Source organism: Lepisosteus platostomus, chromosome 11 (assembly GCF_059453375.1).
Source record: "Lepisosteus platostomus isolate fLepPlt1 chromosome 11, fLepPlt1.hap1, whole genome shotgun sequence".
NCBI lineage: Eukaryota > Metazoa > Chordata > Actinopteri > Semionotiformes > Lepisosteidae > Lepisosteus > Lepisosteus platostomus.
Genome location: NC_142621.1, coordinates 48,339,504 through 48,357,411, shown reverse-complemented (window position 1 = coordinate 48,357,411; position 17,908 = coordinate 48,339,504). Strand labels below are relative to the sequence as shown.

At 49.5% G+C, this 17,908-nt stretch overlaps 1 protein-coding gene across 4 annotated transcripts; it reads left to right on the top strand.

Annotated features, from left to right (window-relative positions):
- The first annotated feature begins 10,601 nt into the window (after nt 1-10,601).
- Nucleotides 10,602-17,546, top strand: cbx8b (chromobox homolog 8b). Of its 4 annotated transcripts, XR_015925478.1 has the most exons (6): nt 10,613-10,771; nt 10,875-10,918; nt 11,164-11,229; nt 11,312-11,378; nt 11,972-13,191; nt 16,354-17,546. XR_015925478.1 is itself a non-coding variant. In XM_088600207.1 (5 exons), exons 1-5 carry the CDS (start codon nt 10,703-10,705, stop codon nt 12,662-12,664), a joined length of 939 nt encoding a protein of 312 aa, XP_088456333.1. In that variant the 5' UTR covers nt 10,613-10,702; the 3' UTR covers nt 12,665-14,390. The 4 variants fall into 4 exon arrangements, 3 of the variants coding, with proteins under 3 accessions (XP_088456336.1, XP_088456333.1, XP_088456335.1); XM_088600207.1 differs by lacking the exon at nt 16,354-17,546 and having other exon boundaries at nt 11,972-14,390; XM_088600209.1 differs by lacking the exon at nt 16,354-17,546 and having other exon boundaries at nt 10,875-10,950; nt 11,972-14,390.
- The last annotated feature ends 362 nt before the right edge of the window (nt 17,547-17,908 follow it).

The window sequence follows — 17,908 nt, the reverse complement described above, 5'->3', positions numbered from 1 at the left end:
CGAATCCAGTGGAGTGAATCCGAAACGCTGTTTATGTCGACACAGCTCTGGTGGTTCGGTAGCGATGTCATCACAGCGCTAGTTGAACGGGACATCTCGGGTCCGGACTGTCTGATCTCCATTTAGGACAGCCGGAAAGATCTACGGTGAGTGATGTAACCATGGGAAACTGAAGGTATTATCAACAACCAGAAATACTGTATAAGAACTACAAGTGGATCTCGCGTGTGTCGGTGTACGACTTCTGCCGCGCTTCTTCACAGAACTAGTGTCTGGGATGAGACTTGATTCAACTACAGAACATGTTCGCTCTCTCGCTCTGTGGTTCAAAGTCTTCCGATCAACAAAATAGAAAGCAACAGGAAACGGAAATCGTGCGTTGCAGGGAGTTCTGCTGCAGGTACTTCAAAGGCAATCAATTAAAATTGCGCTAAAAAAATGAATGTGTTCAACATGACCCTTTTAACCGTTTAACTAAAAGTCTTCGTTGTGAAATATAACAATATTCGGGAGAGGGGACAGAGCGGAGAGCCTTCCCCTCAGACTTCGATCTCCAGACTTGCTGGCCTTGTCCCTCAGACAGCTTTCCTGACCTCCTGTCGGAAATCGTAGCCTTCGCATAGAGCCGAGCGAGAGAGGATCTCAGGAGGAGTTCACCCACTTAGATAGAGATCTTTTTCAATAGGTTATGAATTTCCAGTCTCTAAAAATAATAAGTATTCTAATTGGCTGAATATTAAAACAAATCACCCGCTACATCATCTCACATCTGCACAATTTACTGCATGCACAATCCTCAGCGAACAGAATGGCCGTCGACAGAGATGTAGTTACCAACTATGTGCAGACCCTTCGAAAATGAAAATCCAGAAATGAATTACTCGATGAATCGGTCAGTCTGTGACCGCCCGGTAGGGAAAGTTGTATTGAGCTCGTTAGACCATGTTAGAGCTGAGGACTGCAGCAGAGGTTTCCGATATGTTCTCCGAAGCCAGTATGATTTGTTTCTTAGTGTGTTTTATTTCAAAAGTGTTTTTTTTTTCAATCAAGCGTTGTTCTGTTGTTACCTCTTTCCACGTGTTCAATGGCTTCGGTTAGCCGCTCGCGGGATCACGGGACGTGTCCGGTTTCTGATCTTTCCTGTTTCTGGGTTCCTCACAGGCTCTGGGTGACCGTCGGTGTCTACACTAAAAACTGAGCTTGCTGAATAATTAAGAAATAATTAAGACAAATACGACAATTTCTTAAATGAGAGCTGGTAATAAGCAAATTCCAGTTGCATATTCGTAACTTTTTAACGCTGAGGTTATTATTCCACAGTGTGGCCAGTTAATCTGGGCGATGACTGTCTGCAGAAGACAGGTCGATCACACCTGTCTTCGAGAACTCAGAACCAGCCCTCGAACACCTTTCGCCCTCCAGCTACGCGTGGAAGCTGTCTGTCTCCATTCGTTGCGTTAAAACATGTCTTATGGAAATAAATCAACACAAATATAAAATTGTTGGGTTTCGAACCAGAAACGACATGTATTTTGTAGCGATCAGCCGCTCGGCGACCCGTCCTGAGCTCTGCAGTGCCGGCGTGCTCCCAACGAGCTTTATTAACGCTGCGCTGGGGTTCGATCCAATTCGTAGATGAGATATTATTGTAAAATAATTCCCTAGCACGTTGTGAAGATCGCGAGGAAATGTTCACTCTCGCATTCGGTGCCTAAGGTGATGCTTTTCACGGTGTCTGAGGGCGAGCGAGCCTCGTGGACACGGTATTCCCGGCGTCCAGCAGACGCGCGGAAAAAAAAAATGTCAGCTACACCGAAATGTTTTTTTTGTTTGTTTTTCATCATACTGCTTGTGTTTGTTACGGTTTTCTGAAACGCGCTGGGCTTCCTCCTAAAGGCAAAACGAAAGTGCCTCGGTGGGCTCTGGACCTGACCACTTCACTTGCGGGTAACGCGATTTTGAACGGCGCTGAACTGGGTCACCTTCCCCCACCGTTTGGCTGTATAAGTGGACGTGGAAAAATTCAGCCCACAGGTGCTACACATTCCTCCCAGATTCCTCCCTATTTTCACCCCTCATACGTCAAGAGGCTGGGGACCCCTGGCTGGAACGGGGCACCTACAGAAACAATGAGCCCCAAGGACTCCCTTCGGCGGCCTGCGTGTGACAGTGTTGCATTAACATGAAGCCTGAATAAAATAATAATAATAATAATAATAATAATAATAATAATAATAATAATAATAATACAGCGCATCAGTAAAATGCTTCTGATAAACTATTATTATCAATCAAGATGGCGGGTCTCGGCTATTTATACCCGCGTTCAATGATTTTCCGATCTCATCTCGAACCTGAGCTCTGGGTGGTGATGCTCGGCTCTGCTGCTGCAGGCTCGAGCCGCCGAGCTCGTATTAGACCTCGCGCCCATTTCCTCCAGAGCCGAGCCTGCTAAAAATAACCGCATCCTCAGCGCCTGTGTGCGAGAAAATGGCTGTCTCTCTCTCTCTCTTTCCCTTCTCGGGCTCTTTCGAGCCCGCCGCGAACTTGTGCACCGGGGGGCAACGCGCAGTATTTAACGGGGCAAAAGGGCTCCAGCAGCCCGTCCTGTACCGGCCGGGCTCGCAGACCCGGGTCAGGCAGGGTGTGGCGACTCGGCTGCCGCAGGCGGGACCTGCGAGAGGTGCCTTCGCTCTGCGTCCGTCTGGCGAGTTTTTTATGTTTATTTTTATTTTTTAATTAACGGCAGTGCGAAGATTTTCTTTTATTCCACCAGAAAACACCAAAACGTCGCCACCCGGCGCTGCCTGTTAACGGAGAGCAGAGCTTCTCTCCCCGAGTCCAAACGACAACGCCTCCCAGGTCCGGCTCCGCGTCTCCGGAAATAATAGTTGAAATAAATATGTTGGAACGTTGTTCATCTGCACATTTTCTATCTGCATTTGATTGACGGTTTTTGACCATTTTACTGTTCGTTTAATTTAGGCTTCTGACCTTTAAAGAAGAAACGTCTTCCCCAGCAAAAACACCAGAATTGTCTTCTGGTGATTCTCGCGGTGGACAGATTTCAGTTATTCCTCCTGTACAGTATTTATAATATTTATAATATGTATCATATTTGTTTGTTTGTTTTTGCTGAGGGAAATTTCCTTAATCAGTTTAGAGGACGCCAATCTGTTCCGTCCGGTTGGTTTATCTTTCCCATATTTCCCCTGGTGTCCGCGGCATAACGCCTTTATTTGAAATAGCTTGACATATTTGAGGAGTCTATTATTAACCTTCAGATTTATATTGGATTTTTAGTTATTTAAACAGCTTTGTCGAATTAATGCTTTAATCGCTAAACGGGTGTCAACGTCTGTATCTATCCGCTGTTGCAGGAGGCTGTGGTTTGGTGGAGCACCGAGCGGTAATATTCGATCTTGGCAGTCAGCAGTCATCTGTCAGCTTCGGCGTTTATTTGTTGATGCGTAGTCTTCTCCCTAATTAAAACACCTAATTAAAATACACAGCCTATAGCCTTAGGCCTATAGATGAAGCATCAACCGCTTTAAAGTAATCAGAACATCTGTGGATTATTAAAATACCGCAAATGTTACAGAATTAAAACGTTTTTAAAGGCTTCCCGTCTGCCATCTTATATCTAAACATTAAGACACGTGAAGTTCGTTCTGGACTTCAGTTATACAGTGAAATCAACGAGTTCTGCTGTCTCTTTGTTCTTAAGATATCGAACTTTGAAATAGACGCGTCGCTCCGCTGTCGAAACCTGACGAAGACAAGCGTGTCAACACAATCCGAAAGTTTAGTTTCACCGTGACCCACGGCACGACCGCGGGGCAAGGCGGAGCTGGAGAGGAGAGCGAAAGCCCGGACTGTATTAAAGACCCACATCACGCCCGAGTCAGACCCGGGCCAGGCCCGGAGTGCCCAGGCAGGTCAGCTGATGTCAGTGTGGTGGCTCTTCATCACATTTTCAGTACGTCTCCTACATCCTGCTGCTGGAGGACTAGTGGAGTAGGGGTCCTGTTTGCGCAAGTTTGACGCGGGAAGCAAAAAGATAAGAGATAGTTTGGGGTTTATTTTTCTGGGTTTCAGGCACGTCTGCAACCCCCTGGCCCGTGGGGCTCGGAGCCCAGAGAGCGGGTCCGTGCTGTGAGCAGCTCTCCCGGGGGGTGGCCGGGCCCTGGGAGCTGTTCTGAAGGCACAGCCGGGTTCGTGGTTTCGAACCTGCCGCACTGCGATTGGACGCGCCCTCTTTCCACACGGCAGCCTGCCGGTCACCCTGCAGCCCAGATCGATTGCGAGCCTGAAAGTAGGTTAGTGCCTACTGTAGCCTGTACTGGCGGGCCCACGAGAGGCGGACACGAGCTGCGAGCGTGGCATACTTGACACACAGGGAGAGTTTAGATCATGTTCTTGAACGGAGTTTAACATGCGTGGCGCCGGTCAGTGCAGGTGCATCGCCCCCCCCGTGTGTCCACCTGCCCGCTCTTCCCCGAGCTCCAGCTCACTGGTGACTCCACCAGTCTCCCACTGCGCATCGTCCCTGACATCTCCTGTCCACACCAGTCATGCTCCTCACTGCCGAAACCATACGGCACTCTCTCACGGCGCTCTGCCGCTGTGCAAAACCACGAAAATAAGCATTTAACTTTAGGGAATACCACACTTGGCTAAAATAGCATCACTAATATACCATTCAGAAATAAACACGCATGGTGCTCAGGCTACAGACGTAAGCCATTCGTCTATCAGCACAAAAACTTGAAACATGTGCTCGTGCAGAACCAGTGGTGAAACTGCACTGGCCCCGGGTGTGTGAGCCTTCGCGCTCTCGCGATTGTGTTGCCCTGACAGAGGGCTGTTCAAAAAGAGTGTGTGTGTCTTGGGGGAGGGGGCAGTTTGCAGTTCTAGTCGGCTCGCTTGCACTGGGTGAAACTGGTTGCCCAGATACCAGCGAGCCAATAATCTCTTCACAGCTCCGCTCTTCGCCCATATACGGTGCTCAGTGCTGCAGTGCGGGCGCGCGGAGACCAATCACCTTCACCACCATATAAGGAGACCCGCATGCAGCCCGTGTACCTAGCTCGCTCTGCCGCGAGAGGTGCTCGGAGTCAATTCGACGCCAGAAAAATGAGCCGCGCTATTGTTGTTATAGATAACAGCTTCGCATAACGCCACTGTACACGCACGGAAACACGATGCCGTCGCGAGTAACCTTCGAGACTGTCAGCTCATTCCTCTTCGCTTTCACATGGGTCCGTTGTGCAATACGAAAGTCTTTTCTTCCCCAAAATGAAAGATGCGGAGACGCTAGCTCTGTCAAAATAAAGTTCTTATTTTATGTATAAATGCATGTTTGTTTCTTTGGGTTTTTTTTTTTCAAAAAAGTTGAAATGCAATGCCCCATTCCATCAAACCAAAAGCATGAAAAAGTCACGGATATCGGGTCGTCGTGACTCGCTGCGGAATCCTTTTGTCCCTCGCGCCGCCCCCCCGCCTGAATGAAGATTTTCGTTCGCGTTTTGGAACCTGCGCGCGACGCGTGAAGTCGCGGTCCTGGCGGCGGGGCTCGGTCCTCCGGGACCCCCCGCACCGGTCCGGACCGCCGCCAGCCTCTCGGTACCGCACACCAGTCACGCCCAGAGCCGCCGGTGCGACTGGCGCGACTCTCGGACCATGCGCACAGAGCCCACGCGTTCCCGGCTCTAACAGTGCAATCATGCCCTGTGTATCACACCCCGCAGAACAAGCCCTGTGTATCACACCCCGCAGAACAAGCCCTGTGTATCACACCCTGCAGAACAAGCCCTGTGTATCATTATAGGAATTATAGGTGTTTGACTGGAGCCCGAACCATCGACGGTAAACGGACTCCGTTATGGCGGTTTTATAATGGAGTCTTTTCACGTCTCTGCCTCTCCTCTCTCTCCTCCTAAACGCCACCAGACAACGGAATTGATTCCTTCACTCCTGGCCGTGGAGCGAGACCCACGTCAGCACAGATCCGCCGCCAATTCGCAGGAGCCGGTCCGGGGAGCCGGGGCGCCTTGTGACAGTGGCCGATTCCGAGGGGCACTTCCGACCGGACCGAGCGAGTCAGCCACGCCCGGTCCCCGCTGTTGGCTGACCTTCGTTTTCCCAGACTGCCCCTCACACCTGAACCCGCTCGCGCCCTCGTCTCGGGCGGGGGAATTCCTTCTCGCCGGTCTGGGCTCCCGCGAGGCAGCACCGCACAGCACAGCACAGCACTCGTGTTACCTGTCTGTACAGCACCGGGGAGCGAGTCTGCTGGTGCCCCGGCTCGGGGAGCTGTGTTTACTGCAGCGCTGCGCGTGTTTCTAACTCGAAAGACACCTTCCCTCGCCGCCCGGTGCCCACCCTTCCGACAGGTTCGCTAAAGGATGCCTGTTTCCTGTCTTATTTATTTATCTTGACAGTGCTTGCAGTACCCAGTAGACAGCAGGCTGCTGCAAACGAATAAATCATTTTTTTCGATATGTTCAAAGTGGTCTCGCAGCACACTTAATGCCCAGTCATCTGCGCCGGGTGTGTGTGAAAACTAGGCAGCAAAAATAACTTTCCTGCTCGCTGTGAGAGTACAGTAGCTGCATCTGGCGCTGTGGTCTCGTGTGAAGTGTGTAATGAGTTGCACTACTGCTGGAGTTTCCGGAGGTAACAATTCAGCCTTCGGGGTAACTGATATCGGGGCCAGGCGAGGGAAATAATCATAATCATAATCATAATAATAATTGCACGGCTTCTGTAGAGGCTCCCAGTGTTACACAGAGATGCGACTGAGCGGCGACTCGTGTTACCTGTCTGTACAGCGAGAGAAAACGAAAAACCATAAAATACAAGAAGACAGAAGAAGGAGAAAATCGAAAACCTATTTCGTTCACAGGATAAATCGATCTAAATAAACAACAAGAGCTCGTGTCGTCTCCGTTGTTTCATATAAAATTATCGAATAATAATAATCATGATCTATATTGTTACCGTTATTATTCCTGCTGTACTTTTACAGCAGCACTTTGATTCTGATCACGCTCTCCAGCGACAGCGCTGTTTTCCACAGTGAGTCTCATCCTCAGCCTGTTATTGGGTTGTGTGTTTTACTTCGTGGAGACGCGCATAACGCAATTGAACGAGGCGCGTTGTTGTGTCTCCAAGTTATTGACCTTTGTGAAAAACTTGTGGTCTCGTGGGTGCGATGCAGTCAGTTTTGGGGCGTGTCGTCGAATCGATCTGCAATCGATTGTGAGCGAACGACAGTGCGTGTTTACGTTTTTCCGTGCGTGTATTTATTTGTGCAAAGGGGGTGACTAAGATTAATATATAACCTGACATCACAGGCGATATTCTTGATGTATGATGTACTTGGAATCACTGCCTAATTTTCGTACTTTCGCGACCTGTGAAGCATGTAACTCAGAAATGTGTGAGGTAAAATATAGATATTTTTACATCCTGATCCTCGTTAAGTTAATCGATTAAATTGTGAGGACTTTTTCGCGTTTAGTATTTTTCTTTCTGAAGTAATGGTTAACCGTTTAATTATTTTCTCTATTCCTATAGATTTTCTATATTCCGACGTTGCTAAAATGAGATGTTGTCTCTCCGCCTGGCGATGACCTACCTACCTTTGGGCGACCTTGAGCGTCGCGTCTACAGTATTCCTAGGAGCGACTTCAGTCGACTTTTTCAAATGACATTTTGTCTATTCGTTACCACTGGAGAGTTTCGTAAAAGTGCTGCACAAACGCCTCGCGAAATGAGCAGAACAGCAACAACAACAATTCAAATGTTCGAATTATAAGATAAGATCACTTATTAGCCCTATACAATTTCTTGCATTAGGAATTCGTCTTTTCGCAGACCCCAGCTCGCTCTCCATGAGACACACAGAATGTTGATTCATAACCATGATCACAGAATTCACAATCACAGAATTATGATCAGAGACATTCGAAATGCGTGAATATTACAACAAAACACATACAAGGAACAGCGATAAACGAATAAACCGGACATTAAGAATAACAATAACGCAAACTGAAAATTCCCTGCAGCATTACTCTCTGTACGGAAGCGATGTTGAAATTGTGGGTCAATCGAAGGAGTTTTCACGGGATAAAGGTGCCGTCCGCGTGCAGCTCGCTCGCGGTGGGATCGTCCACGGCCACTCTCTCGAGACAGGGATCGGCTTTGCCGGCGCCGGGTCGCGCTGGAAAGACGTGCGAACTGTACGTCTCAGGAACTGTAAACCAGACAACCCAAAGGTTTAAAAACTCAGCTTCCGAGGCGTCCGAATTCGTTTTCTCTCCAATCTGACTTGAGAGGCTCCGGTCTCCCGACTGCCTCCGCAGGTCTCAGGTACCCGCTGGAAGCTCATCGGCTCGTCGGCTCGTCAGAACATCGCCGCACACTTCTCTAAGAAAACAAAACTGGTTGTTATTGAAGCTGAAAGCTCAATTAGTAAGCGAGGCTGCAAACGAACAAATTATTTCCATTCCGTAAAACCTGCAAAATCCCGTAAAGACCTTTATCTTCGAAGGACACCGAACAGCTAAACCGTTGCTTGAGTTTCAAGCTATTTTTAATCGTGGAATTAACCTTTACACATCTATTATTTATATACCATTATCGGTGCATTTTAATATTCATATTAATAATAATAATGTAAAGGTTAATTCCACAATGAAAAGTAAAAATACAAGCAACGTTTTGTAATCATAAATACGCCCATATTAATACACATTGTCTTGTAGAGTAGAATGGTTTTATTTGTTTAGATTCCTTTTGTTTCCTTCGTCATTTTGCTGGATGTCGACACTACATTAAACGGACTCTGTTAGGATCATCCTGAAGAGACGATATAGCGTTATTAATGATATATGGGATATATCATTAAAATAAAAATATTTTTCCACGTGACCTCGCTACACTATCCTGCAAGAGCTCTGTCGTGCGACTGAATATCGATGTTTCATTTAAGTTAGTAATTAACAGATCCCCCTCTCGTGCGGAAAATTAAACGACTTTGTATTCTGTATCTATTTTTACTTTATTAAACTTGAAGTGTGTATTAACGTGTGTCCATGGGTGTTCATGTTAAAACGAATGAGCTCATGTGTGTCCACGCGTATTAATGCGTGTTGATGCGTGTGAAGTTTATTCGTGTATTTTATTGTGAGTTATATTTGATCTTTTAGATTTTATTTGTTCATAATTTTAAATACATTCAGAAACTGAGATTTTTCGTTTGCGTGATACGTTTACGGCTGCCGGTGAAACCATTTTTATTCTTTCAAGACCGTTCAAAGACCATCTCAGTAATCGCTATGGAGAAAACTGGACTGGAAATGGTCCAGATCTATCTGCCTCGCTATTTCAAGACTTTTAAGCTGTTTAAATGGTCCGTAGTTCTGTCAGATGCCTACACGCGTGTGTCAAGTTTTCTCCGGCTGAGCTTCTCCGCTTTGCTCTTTATTTTGAATATAAACACGAAACGAAATAACGTTCTGAGACGCCCTGTGTTGCAGGCTTGCACGCGTTTTAATGATTTCTGTGGGAGTTTTGAAAAAAATGTCCCTAGGATTGCCCCTAATATCACGCCAGTGGTGTTCCGTCTGCGCCTTGTTCTGAATGTCGTGGCTGAGCTGTTAGCGCGCTTAGCACTGCTCTGGCATTTACTCGTTCTAATGGTAAGATCTAATGAGGCGCCCTCACAGAGCATTAAAATAACCAAACAATCTGTACCTTTAGGGTATTGTACACATTAAATAAAATAAACGAACTGGCTATTTTGTGGATATGCCCTCGGTATATCCTATAAATCTATTTCTGGAAAACGCCATGGAGCCGCGATCAGGTTTATTATCATTTGTGGATGGAATGTCCACGTGAAAGGTGAAACACACACGCCAGCGCCCCTGTCCCCGGGCTGCAGGGTCGGAGGTGGAAAACTGGGGTTTCCAGCCCGTGAGGCGCCTGTAGCCACTGTGCGCTGTGGAATCCGGGGCGCCAACAGCCCCTTTCCGCGTTTCTGGACTTCACTGCTGTCCCAGAAACAGAAGGGTCCTATAAGACCTTCTTCTACAAATCCGTTTACATTATTCGTTTATCTGTGCAGAGCAACGCTGAGCTAAGAGCCTTCCCTCCTTAAAATCGTTAACCCTGAGTTCAGAGTCTTCCTGAATAAAAAAAAAAACTATATCGATATACCAGTTTGAACTTTCAGCCGAGTTATACAAACGGAAAAGTAATGGAAACGTTTGCAGACAGGTTTTCGAAAGTTTGATGAGGGGCTGTAATCTTCGTTTCGGTGCGCTGTCTGCAGTCTGGTGCGTGCGCAAGAACGCCGTCGAGCGTTTCGGTTTTTTCTTTCCACTGTTTGCAAATACCAGCGCAAGACTTTCCACACCAGAGCAGGCGAAGAGCAGCTTCTGCAGAGGCGTCACTTCCTCCTTGACAGAACGCGAGCCCTCGACAGGCTCCGCCCCATCGCTTAGCAACCCAAGTCACGTAGCAACGTCTGGGCCAATGGGCTGCTGCTAAACCGGTCCACCGACGGCGGTGCCATGGCAACCCATAAAAAAATACGGGTGACGTCTCTCTTTTGGTGAGTATTATGGGCTGCCTGGAATTAAGCAGCTAGTTGAGCAGAGGAAAAAAATAGCCCGAGATCGAAGTAAACATGGAGCTGTCGGCTGTAGGGGAGCGGGTGTTTGCGGCCGAGTCCATCATCAAACGGCGGATAAGACGGGTAGGTAGCCCTGCCTCCCTCTGCTGCTGGTGCTGGCTGTGTGCGCGCTGATGCCATTGCAATCCCAGCCCGATAACAACGTGTCTTCTGCTCGCTCTCGCAGGGTCGGGTGGAATACCTAGTGAAATGGAAGGGCTGGTCTCAGAAGTGAGTAGGACTTTTCTCTCTCTGATCAGCGCGTAAGTCTGCGCCTCTGTCGGCAGCGCGGCGTGTGTGTGTGTGCGTGTCGCACGGGCGCATTTCTGGGGTTTATTTTTGTTGTTGTGTTGAATGCGCAGCGGACCGTAGCTAACGATTCAGCGAGCCTCCGTGTGTGTGTCGAGCGAGCCAGAAACAAGACGCTGTGGTTACTGATGGTGTCTGTGGTTCCGTCTCTGCTCTGCTCTGCGCAGGTACAGCACCTGGGAGCCGGAGGAAAACATCCTGGACGCGCGCCTGTTCTCCGCCTTTGAAGAGAGGTGAGGCGGCCGCGGCGCGCCTGCAGGCCTTCTGCGCCGCCCTCGCTGCGCGCTGTAACGCTGCCGCTGGCCTGTTTTGCAGGGAACGCGAGCGGGAGCTGTTCGGGCCCAAGAAGCGAGGGCCGAAGCCCAAGACCTTCCTGCTGAAGGTGAGTGTCGGGGCGCGCGGGAGGCGAGCAGCGCGGTCGCCGGTGCCTGACACGCGCGCCCTGCCCACGTGCCCGCTTCCTCCCGCGAGCACCCCTGGGGAGCCCTCTGGATGGGGGGGCGCCTTTCACACCGTTGTGCCCTTGCCTGGCTGTGCGCGGGCCGGCGTCCCGGTTACTCAGAAGTGAAGTGGGCGGGCGGGCCGCTGCCGTTTCTCGGCTCCAGGCGGTTCTGTTGCACACAGGTGGGACTCTCAGCTCTGGTGACGGGGCGGAGCGCTGGCTCTGGGGCTCAGGATCTGCACCTGTGGCTGGAAGGTTGCAGGTTCAAATCCCGCTGGGCCCCTGAGCAAGGCCCTTCACCCCAGCTGCTCCAGGGGCGCAGTATCGATGGCTGACCCTGCGCTCTGACCCCCAGCTTCTCTCCCTGTCGGTGTGTCTCATGGAGAGTGAGCTGGGGTAGTGAAAAGACAGATTCCTAATGCAAGAACTTGTACAGGGCTAATAAAGTGCTCTTATATCTCTTGACCGAGCCCCGGTGCGCGAGCGCTGTTCCTAGCGGTTCGCGCCGTCAGCTCTGTGCTGTTGCTCCGCAGGCCCAGGCGAAGGCGAAGGCCAAGACCTACGAGTTCCGGAGCGAGGCGGCCCGGGGTCTGCGCGTGTCCCCCCCCGGCCAGGACCCCGCCGCCCCCCCCCGGGCTCGGGAGGGCCTGCGCACCATCGTGCCCACCATCTTCCCGCCCAGCACCGTCAACAGGGGCGAGAGCGTGCGCGTGCGGCCCGCCGAGCCGGCCCGGGAGCACCGCAAGAGAGGGCCCAAGCCCAAGTGCCGGTTCCAGACGCCGCCGGACTGCGGCCCGCGGAGGAGCCCGGCGGAGGAGGCCGGGCCGGGCCTGAGCGTGATCCAGCTGGCCCGGAGGGAGCACGAGGACGGCGCCTGCCTCCAGCGGGGGGGGTGGGCCCGGCCGGGGGGCAGCTCGCACGGCTACGGCCTGCAGGGCGGCGCCCACGCGCGCAGGCCCGGGTACGAGCCCCCGGCCTGCAGGACTGAGGAGCTTCCTGGTGCCGTGGCCTGCTCGCACCCCAGGTTACAGTTCACGTACCCCTCGGCCTGCGCCCCGCCGGGCGGCGACCCCCAGAGGGGCCCCTCGGAGCCGGGCGAAGACTCCTGGACCCCGTCCCTGGACATCGTGGAGAAGGTGGTGGTGACGGACGTGACGACGAACTGCCTGACGGTGACCATCAAGGAGAGCAGCACAGACGAGGGCTTCTTCAAGGAGAAGAGATGACTCCTTTCTCCGGTGGTCTTGTTTTGGGAAGCGGGGGTTTTCCTTGGCCGATCTGAAGAGGTCCCGCTCACGTTTCGTTCCCCCCTCCCCGAACTGAAACAGGAAAAAGAAAAACACGAGCGGAAATTTCTATTCAAACGTGATAAATAATTTTCTATGATTGTACAGAAACAGAACTTCTCTATATATAGATTATATATATATACTACACGTGTGTGTACATTTCAAAGCGTTTATTTAATGTGATGACCAAATTCCCTGGAGCTTTCTCCCGGCTCACGTCCGGCCACAGCGCGGACACCTGCGCTGGTCACCTGAAGGCCTGCGTGTAGGGCTCTCCCTGAACCGGACACCGCCGCCCTGAAGCGCTTGCACGCCGCAGGGACTGTCAAGTAGGTGCTTCTCCTTCAAGCGTGGACCCGTGGTCATGTGACCTGTTGACGTATCGTTTTTCTTCTGCTTTGCACTGTCGTGTTGGACCACAGAATCCCGTGACCCAGAGAGAAGAGGAGGATTGCAGAAGTCAGGTCAGCGTCTGCTCTCCGCACTATACCTATAGGTCGGGAAAAAAAAAAAAATCTGAACAATAAAATTAGGTAGTGGGACCGCAGTTCCTAATAAAGTTTCAATGAAGTTCTAATCGACTATAAATATGTACATTAATGCTTGAAAAGCTTTTTTTTTATTCAAGGCTTAACAGTAAAGTCTTATTTTTAGCTTAAATCTTTGGAGGTTGTGGCGAGCCTCCCGTGTAAAACCAGCGGTCGGGTGAAAATGATTTAGTATCACCCACTGGACGGTTAATCTTAGTATTAATCTCAGTGTTATAATGTTAGTAAATACCAAGGATTGTTATCTGCTGGAGACAGATAAATGATGAAATTAAACGAGCGAAATACGGTCATATTTTAGGGGTGGTGAAACATTTCGCTTTTGCTGAGTGAGGTTTATATCATTCCTGTCAATGGAGGTAAATAGATAATTAGTTCGAGAACATTCATTAATTCACCTTGTTAATTAATGCATTAATGCCCCCAAAAGACAGCCGACTCCAGTTGTGTTGCAGTTAACAGAAAACGGGCTTTGTCCCCTTGTCAATAAAACACTTGGGCACAAGACGCCTCTGACGTGGCCTGGACGCCAGTTCGGTTACAGCGGGCTCGATATTCTTTCTTTTCCAAATTTGTAGTGAGACTTTTCTATCGGCCTGGCCGCGCTCTGCGGCTCGGTTCTGTTTCTCCTGGGTCGCCAGTGATGGTCCAGATATGACCACGGGCCCGCCTCTTTCCCTGGACGGGGTTCTCCCGGCACAGACGGCGTCATTTCCTTGTTTGCTCGTTCTGAATGAACATAAAATACCGCAGGACCTGGTCTGCTTTCCCCAGCCGTTACTGCGGTTCGGGCCCTGATGTTTCCTGGTTTGTTCTCGGGTTGAAATCGGAAGTTGGACTCTCCCGGGGTTTCCAGGCTGCGCTCGGAGTGCGTCTTCGTCCGCCCTGTTTTAAACATCTGGCCAGTACGAAAATGACGCGCTGTACTGAAACCCCACCATCCTCCCGTTAGGCGGCTCCTCGGCGATACCGCGGTGTGGAAAGAGGAAGGTTTCTGCTGTTGTCCGGTTTTATAAAAAAAATGAACCCTTTGTGATTTGTTTCTTCCCCCATCTCGGCTTGCAATCAGCATTTAATGCCGCAACGAGGAAATAAAATTCGATTTGTAGACACCATCTGAAACCTGTAGGTTTCTCTGCCGTGATTATACGTGTTTGAATTGTACTGCCGGTTTTAATTTGTCTTGTTCAAGAGCTCTGAACAGCTTTAAAGACGAAGAAACCAAGTGACCCGTAAGCGCTGACATTTCCAACCAGTGTCTAAGAGCCCGCCTCTGAAACAATTGGGCCTTCTAATAATTTATACTCAGGAATACAAATAATGTGTACTCAGAAATATTAATTTATACTCAGTAACACAAATAATATACACTTGGGAATTCTAAAAATGTATGCTCTTAATACTAATAGTGTATAAGTAGCAATACTAATAATGTATACTCAGTTATACCAATATTATTAACTTAGCAAAATTAATAACGGGAACTCATTAAAACCAATGACGTAACTTGGGAACAAGTAAAGGCTAATCGCGCGCTCCTCCAGCACAGGCATAAGAACCTATATTTCAGGTTCATTGAAATTCATTGCACCTCTCACGCATTTTAATAACGAAATATGGTCGCGTTCTCCACAAACGAATGAGCAACGCAACACCTTATAACATAAAAAAACAACAGTCTGGTTTTTAAATGGGGAGGGCGAGGTGGGATCAGTTCTAAAGCAAGACGTGTTTCGGTTCTGTCGCAGATGAGTCCATTTCTCTAGTTGTTCAGTTGTCACGGCGTGGGCCTCTCTCGCGTCTGATCGCCAGAATGAGGACAGAACTGTGTGGCCTGGTGTGGGCTGTGGTGCGCGGCGAGCCCTCCCGCCCCTCCTCCCCTCGGGCAGCAGCGCGCTGTCCGCCTATCTGACATGTAGGCGAAAAATTAAAAACAAAAACATGTTCTCACAGCTTGTGCTTCGACGAGTACAGTTTATGCGATTGTAAACAAAACAGTTTGGGGAACACTACACCACTGAAGGGGCTTGCTTATGAACAGGGAAGAGCAGCGTGAAATAAATGTTACTCGGTACCGAAAAACACATTTTCTGTATCACCCAGTTTAGACGCCTCGGCCTGCCCCAGCCCAGAGCGCGCACAGCCCCCCCGGTGACCCGCTTATTCCAGGCGCGCCTGGCCGGAGGCGCCAGGGGGACCCCGGTCGCTGCAGAGCTCCAGGTCACCCCTGTCTGCACGCGCCTCCTGCCGGGAGACCCGACGGCGCTTCGCCACGTGCTGCCCCGGCAGTAACGACACGAGCGCCGCGGCGGCCTCGCGCCCTTCATGGTGCTCATTCGTCCAGACAGCCGGGCGTGCTCCCCGGTGGCCCGTATGTGCCAACTAGTTTCACTCGTGACAGTATTATATTCGTGGCCAAAGTGGAAAATGAAGTTTCTTATGTATGTTTTTCCTCCTCCGTCGGATATTTGCAACTCCGTTTCAAAGAAGGGCCATTTGTATCGAGCAGTTTCCTATTGTTGCTAATTGGCGTTAGAAACTGCTCTTCTGCCGACAATTCAGCTTAATGCACAGGCCTGTTGTTTACGAAGCCTCGTTTATTTTTCAGAGAGAGATTTTCGATGTTTACTGAACTGTGGTTTTACCCGGCGCGCAGAAGGCAGGGTCTAGCTGTCTGTACTCCACCTTCACACAGTCCTGCAGTCACACTCCAGCGTGTTGGTGGGACCCCTGAGCCCAGACTGGGTTCAGACTGGGCCAAGTCACCCCCGTGTTGGCCTGAAATCAGCAGCCGACCCCCGCTCAGGCGCGCGCTGTTGAAACCGCCCGATGACTGTGTCGGAAAATAAAGATTGTGTCGTTTTACCGCAGGATCTTGTCGGAAAACCAGGATGTGTCGTTTATATTCCCCCTGTTTGCTAAGCGAGATTATTTTATTTTTTTAATCATAGAAAGCCGCTAACACATTGTACTGTATAATATATAAACAGGCGACTAAAATAGATCAGTTAACAACTGCGGTTCCCTTTCAGTCTGACGTGAGAAGCTAAATTGAGCCTGTTGGTCTTTCTTTCACAGGAGAAGGAAATCGCAACAGAACAGTTCATATCTGCGCCATGACGTTTCCTGTGGGTTCATGGAATTGATGTTCGGGGTTTTTATTAAATACTACAAAAATGCCGAAACTTCACAATCTGGTAGTGTTCGGACAAGAAGGGACACTTGTGCTGTTAAAATGAATCACCCACAAGTTCAACACAGTTCGTTAACAAACGGCGGAGGTCCCTGCTCTTTTAAACACGTTTGAATTATAGCAGCCGAGCAGACTTAAGATGCCCACAGATTCGGACAGCTAACATCGGGGAGTTTCCCCTCACGACTGAATTATTAGTGTGACTCTTTTATTAAAGTAGACTTCCATTTGATGAAGCCACGGCGTTTTGATAATGGGGAGACTTACCTGGACCCCGAGCCCAACAGCAGTTACTGCCTCACTATTGCCCCAAATCCAAGCCTGCGATTTGAACCCGAGCCCTGACCATAACACCGTGCAGATACTCTACTTACAGTTAATTACTTTAATAAGTAGAACTTTTTGTGAGAATTTACACTACGCGTTGCTATTTGCCACTGAGCTCCAGAGAATATTATTATTATTATTATTATTATTATTATTATTATTATTATTATTATTATTATTATTATCCTGGAAGCCAGTACCCTGCGTGGATCTGTAGTGTTTGTCTTGATCACACACACCAGGGAAAGCCGAGAGGTGCTGCTGCTTCTCCTTCTGTCCACCAGGGAGCGGTGTCGCGCCAGTTCGGCGCAGGTCGGTCGGTGAATCGCGTGTTGACAAAGGAGGGAGAGTTCGGATCTTGACAGAGTCCGTGCCGGACTAGTGACTGACGAAAAACGAGCTGAAACAACACGCTTGCGATCGACTCCAGGAGCTCCAAATCAATAACTATCCGCTCTCTAGCAGCTAGTCTAGAAACTAAGGTATCGGAGTGATGGTCGCTCGACTCCCTCCGTCAGTCATGTGGTTCAGCATGAGAAGAGTTTAAAGTGCATCATGTCAGTCGACGTCATTCAACTGGCGTGTCCCCCTCCTTCTGCACGTCAGAGTGAAAGTGAATGTCTGTAATATGTCTGTAGATTTTATTTTACTTTTATTTTTGTTTTGTTTCATGTGAATTTCATTATTTTTATTTGCTTTGGCAACACTGATTGTACCCATCGGCCATGCTAATAAAGCACCTTGAATTGAATTGAATTGAAAGTTCCAGGGGCCCACGCCCACCACAATCCGGCCCGGACGGAGCCGCAGGTGTGAGACGGTACTCCGGCGAGTTCGGGAATGTACAGTATGTCCTTTACGAGCTTCCCTGAACAAGTCAGTAAAAGCACCAACAACAGACCAGTGCAGCGATCACTGCTGAGGAGGTGGCCTTTGTGTCGGTCCACCCAAGGGTCTATTCAGACAGCTGCTCCCTGTAAGTGTGCAGTGACCATCTCCTTGTTCGCCATTATTTACTTCAAATGAGGTAGTTTTCACAGGAACTGTTTCCCCTCCGCCTCAAAATTCCCACCGCATCGCTAGAAGTGACACCCGTGCGTGGAATTCACACGG

What these genes read in the sequence shown, in the direction of transcription:
- cbx8b (XM_088600207.1), top strand. Translation starts at nt 10,703, where the DNA reads ATGGAGCTGTCGGCTGTAGGGGAGCGGGTGTTTGCGGCCGAGTCCATC. An exon ending in TGGAAGGGCTGGTCTCAGAA is followed by an intron (nt 10,919 to 11,163) that starts GTGAGTAGGACT and finishes TGCTCTGCGCAG; the next exon opens with GTACAGCACCTGGGAGCCGG. An exon ending in CCAAGACCTTCCTGCTGAAG is followed by an intron (nt 11,379 to 11,971) that starts GTGAGTGTCGGG and finishes GTTGCTCCGCAG; the next exon opens with GCCCAGGCGAAGGCGAAGGC.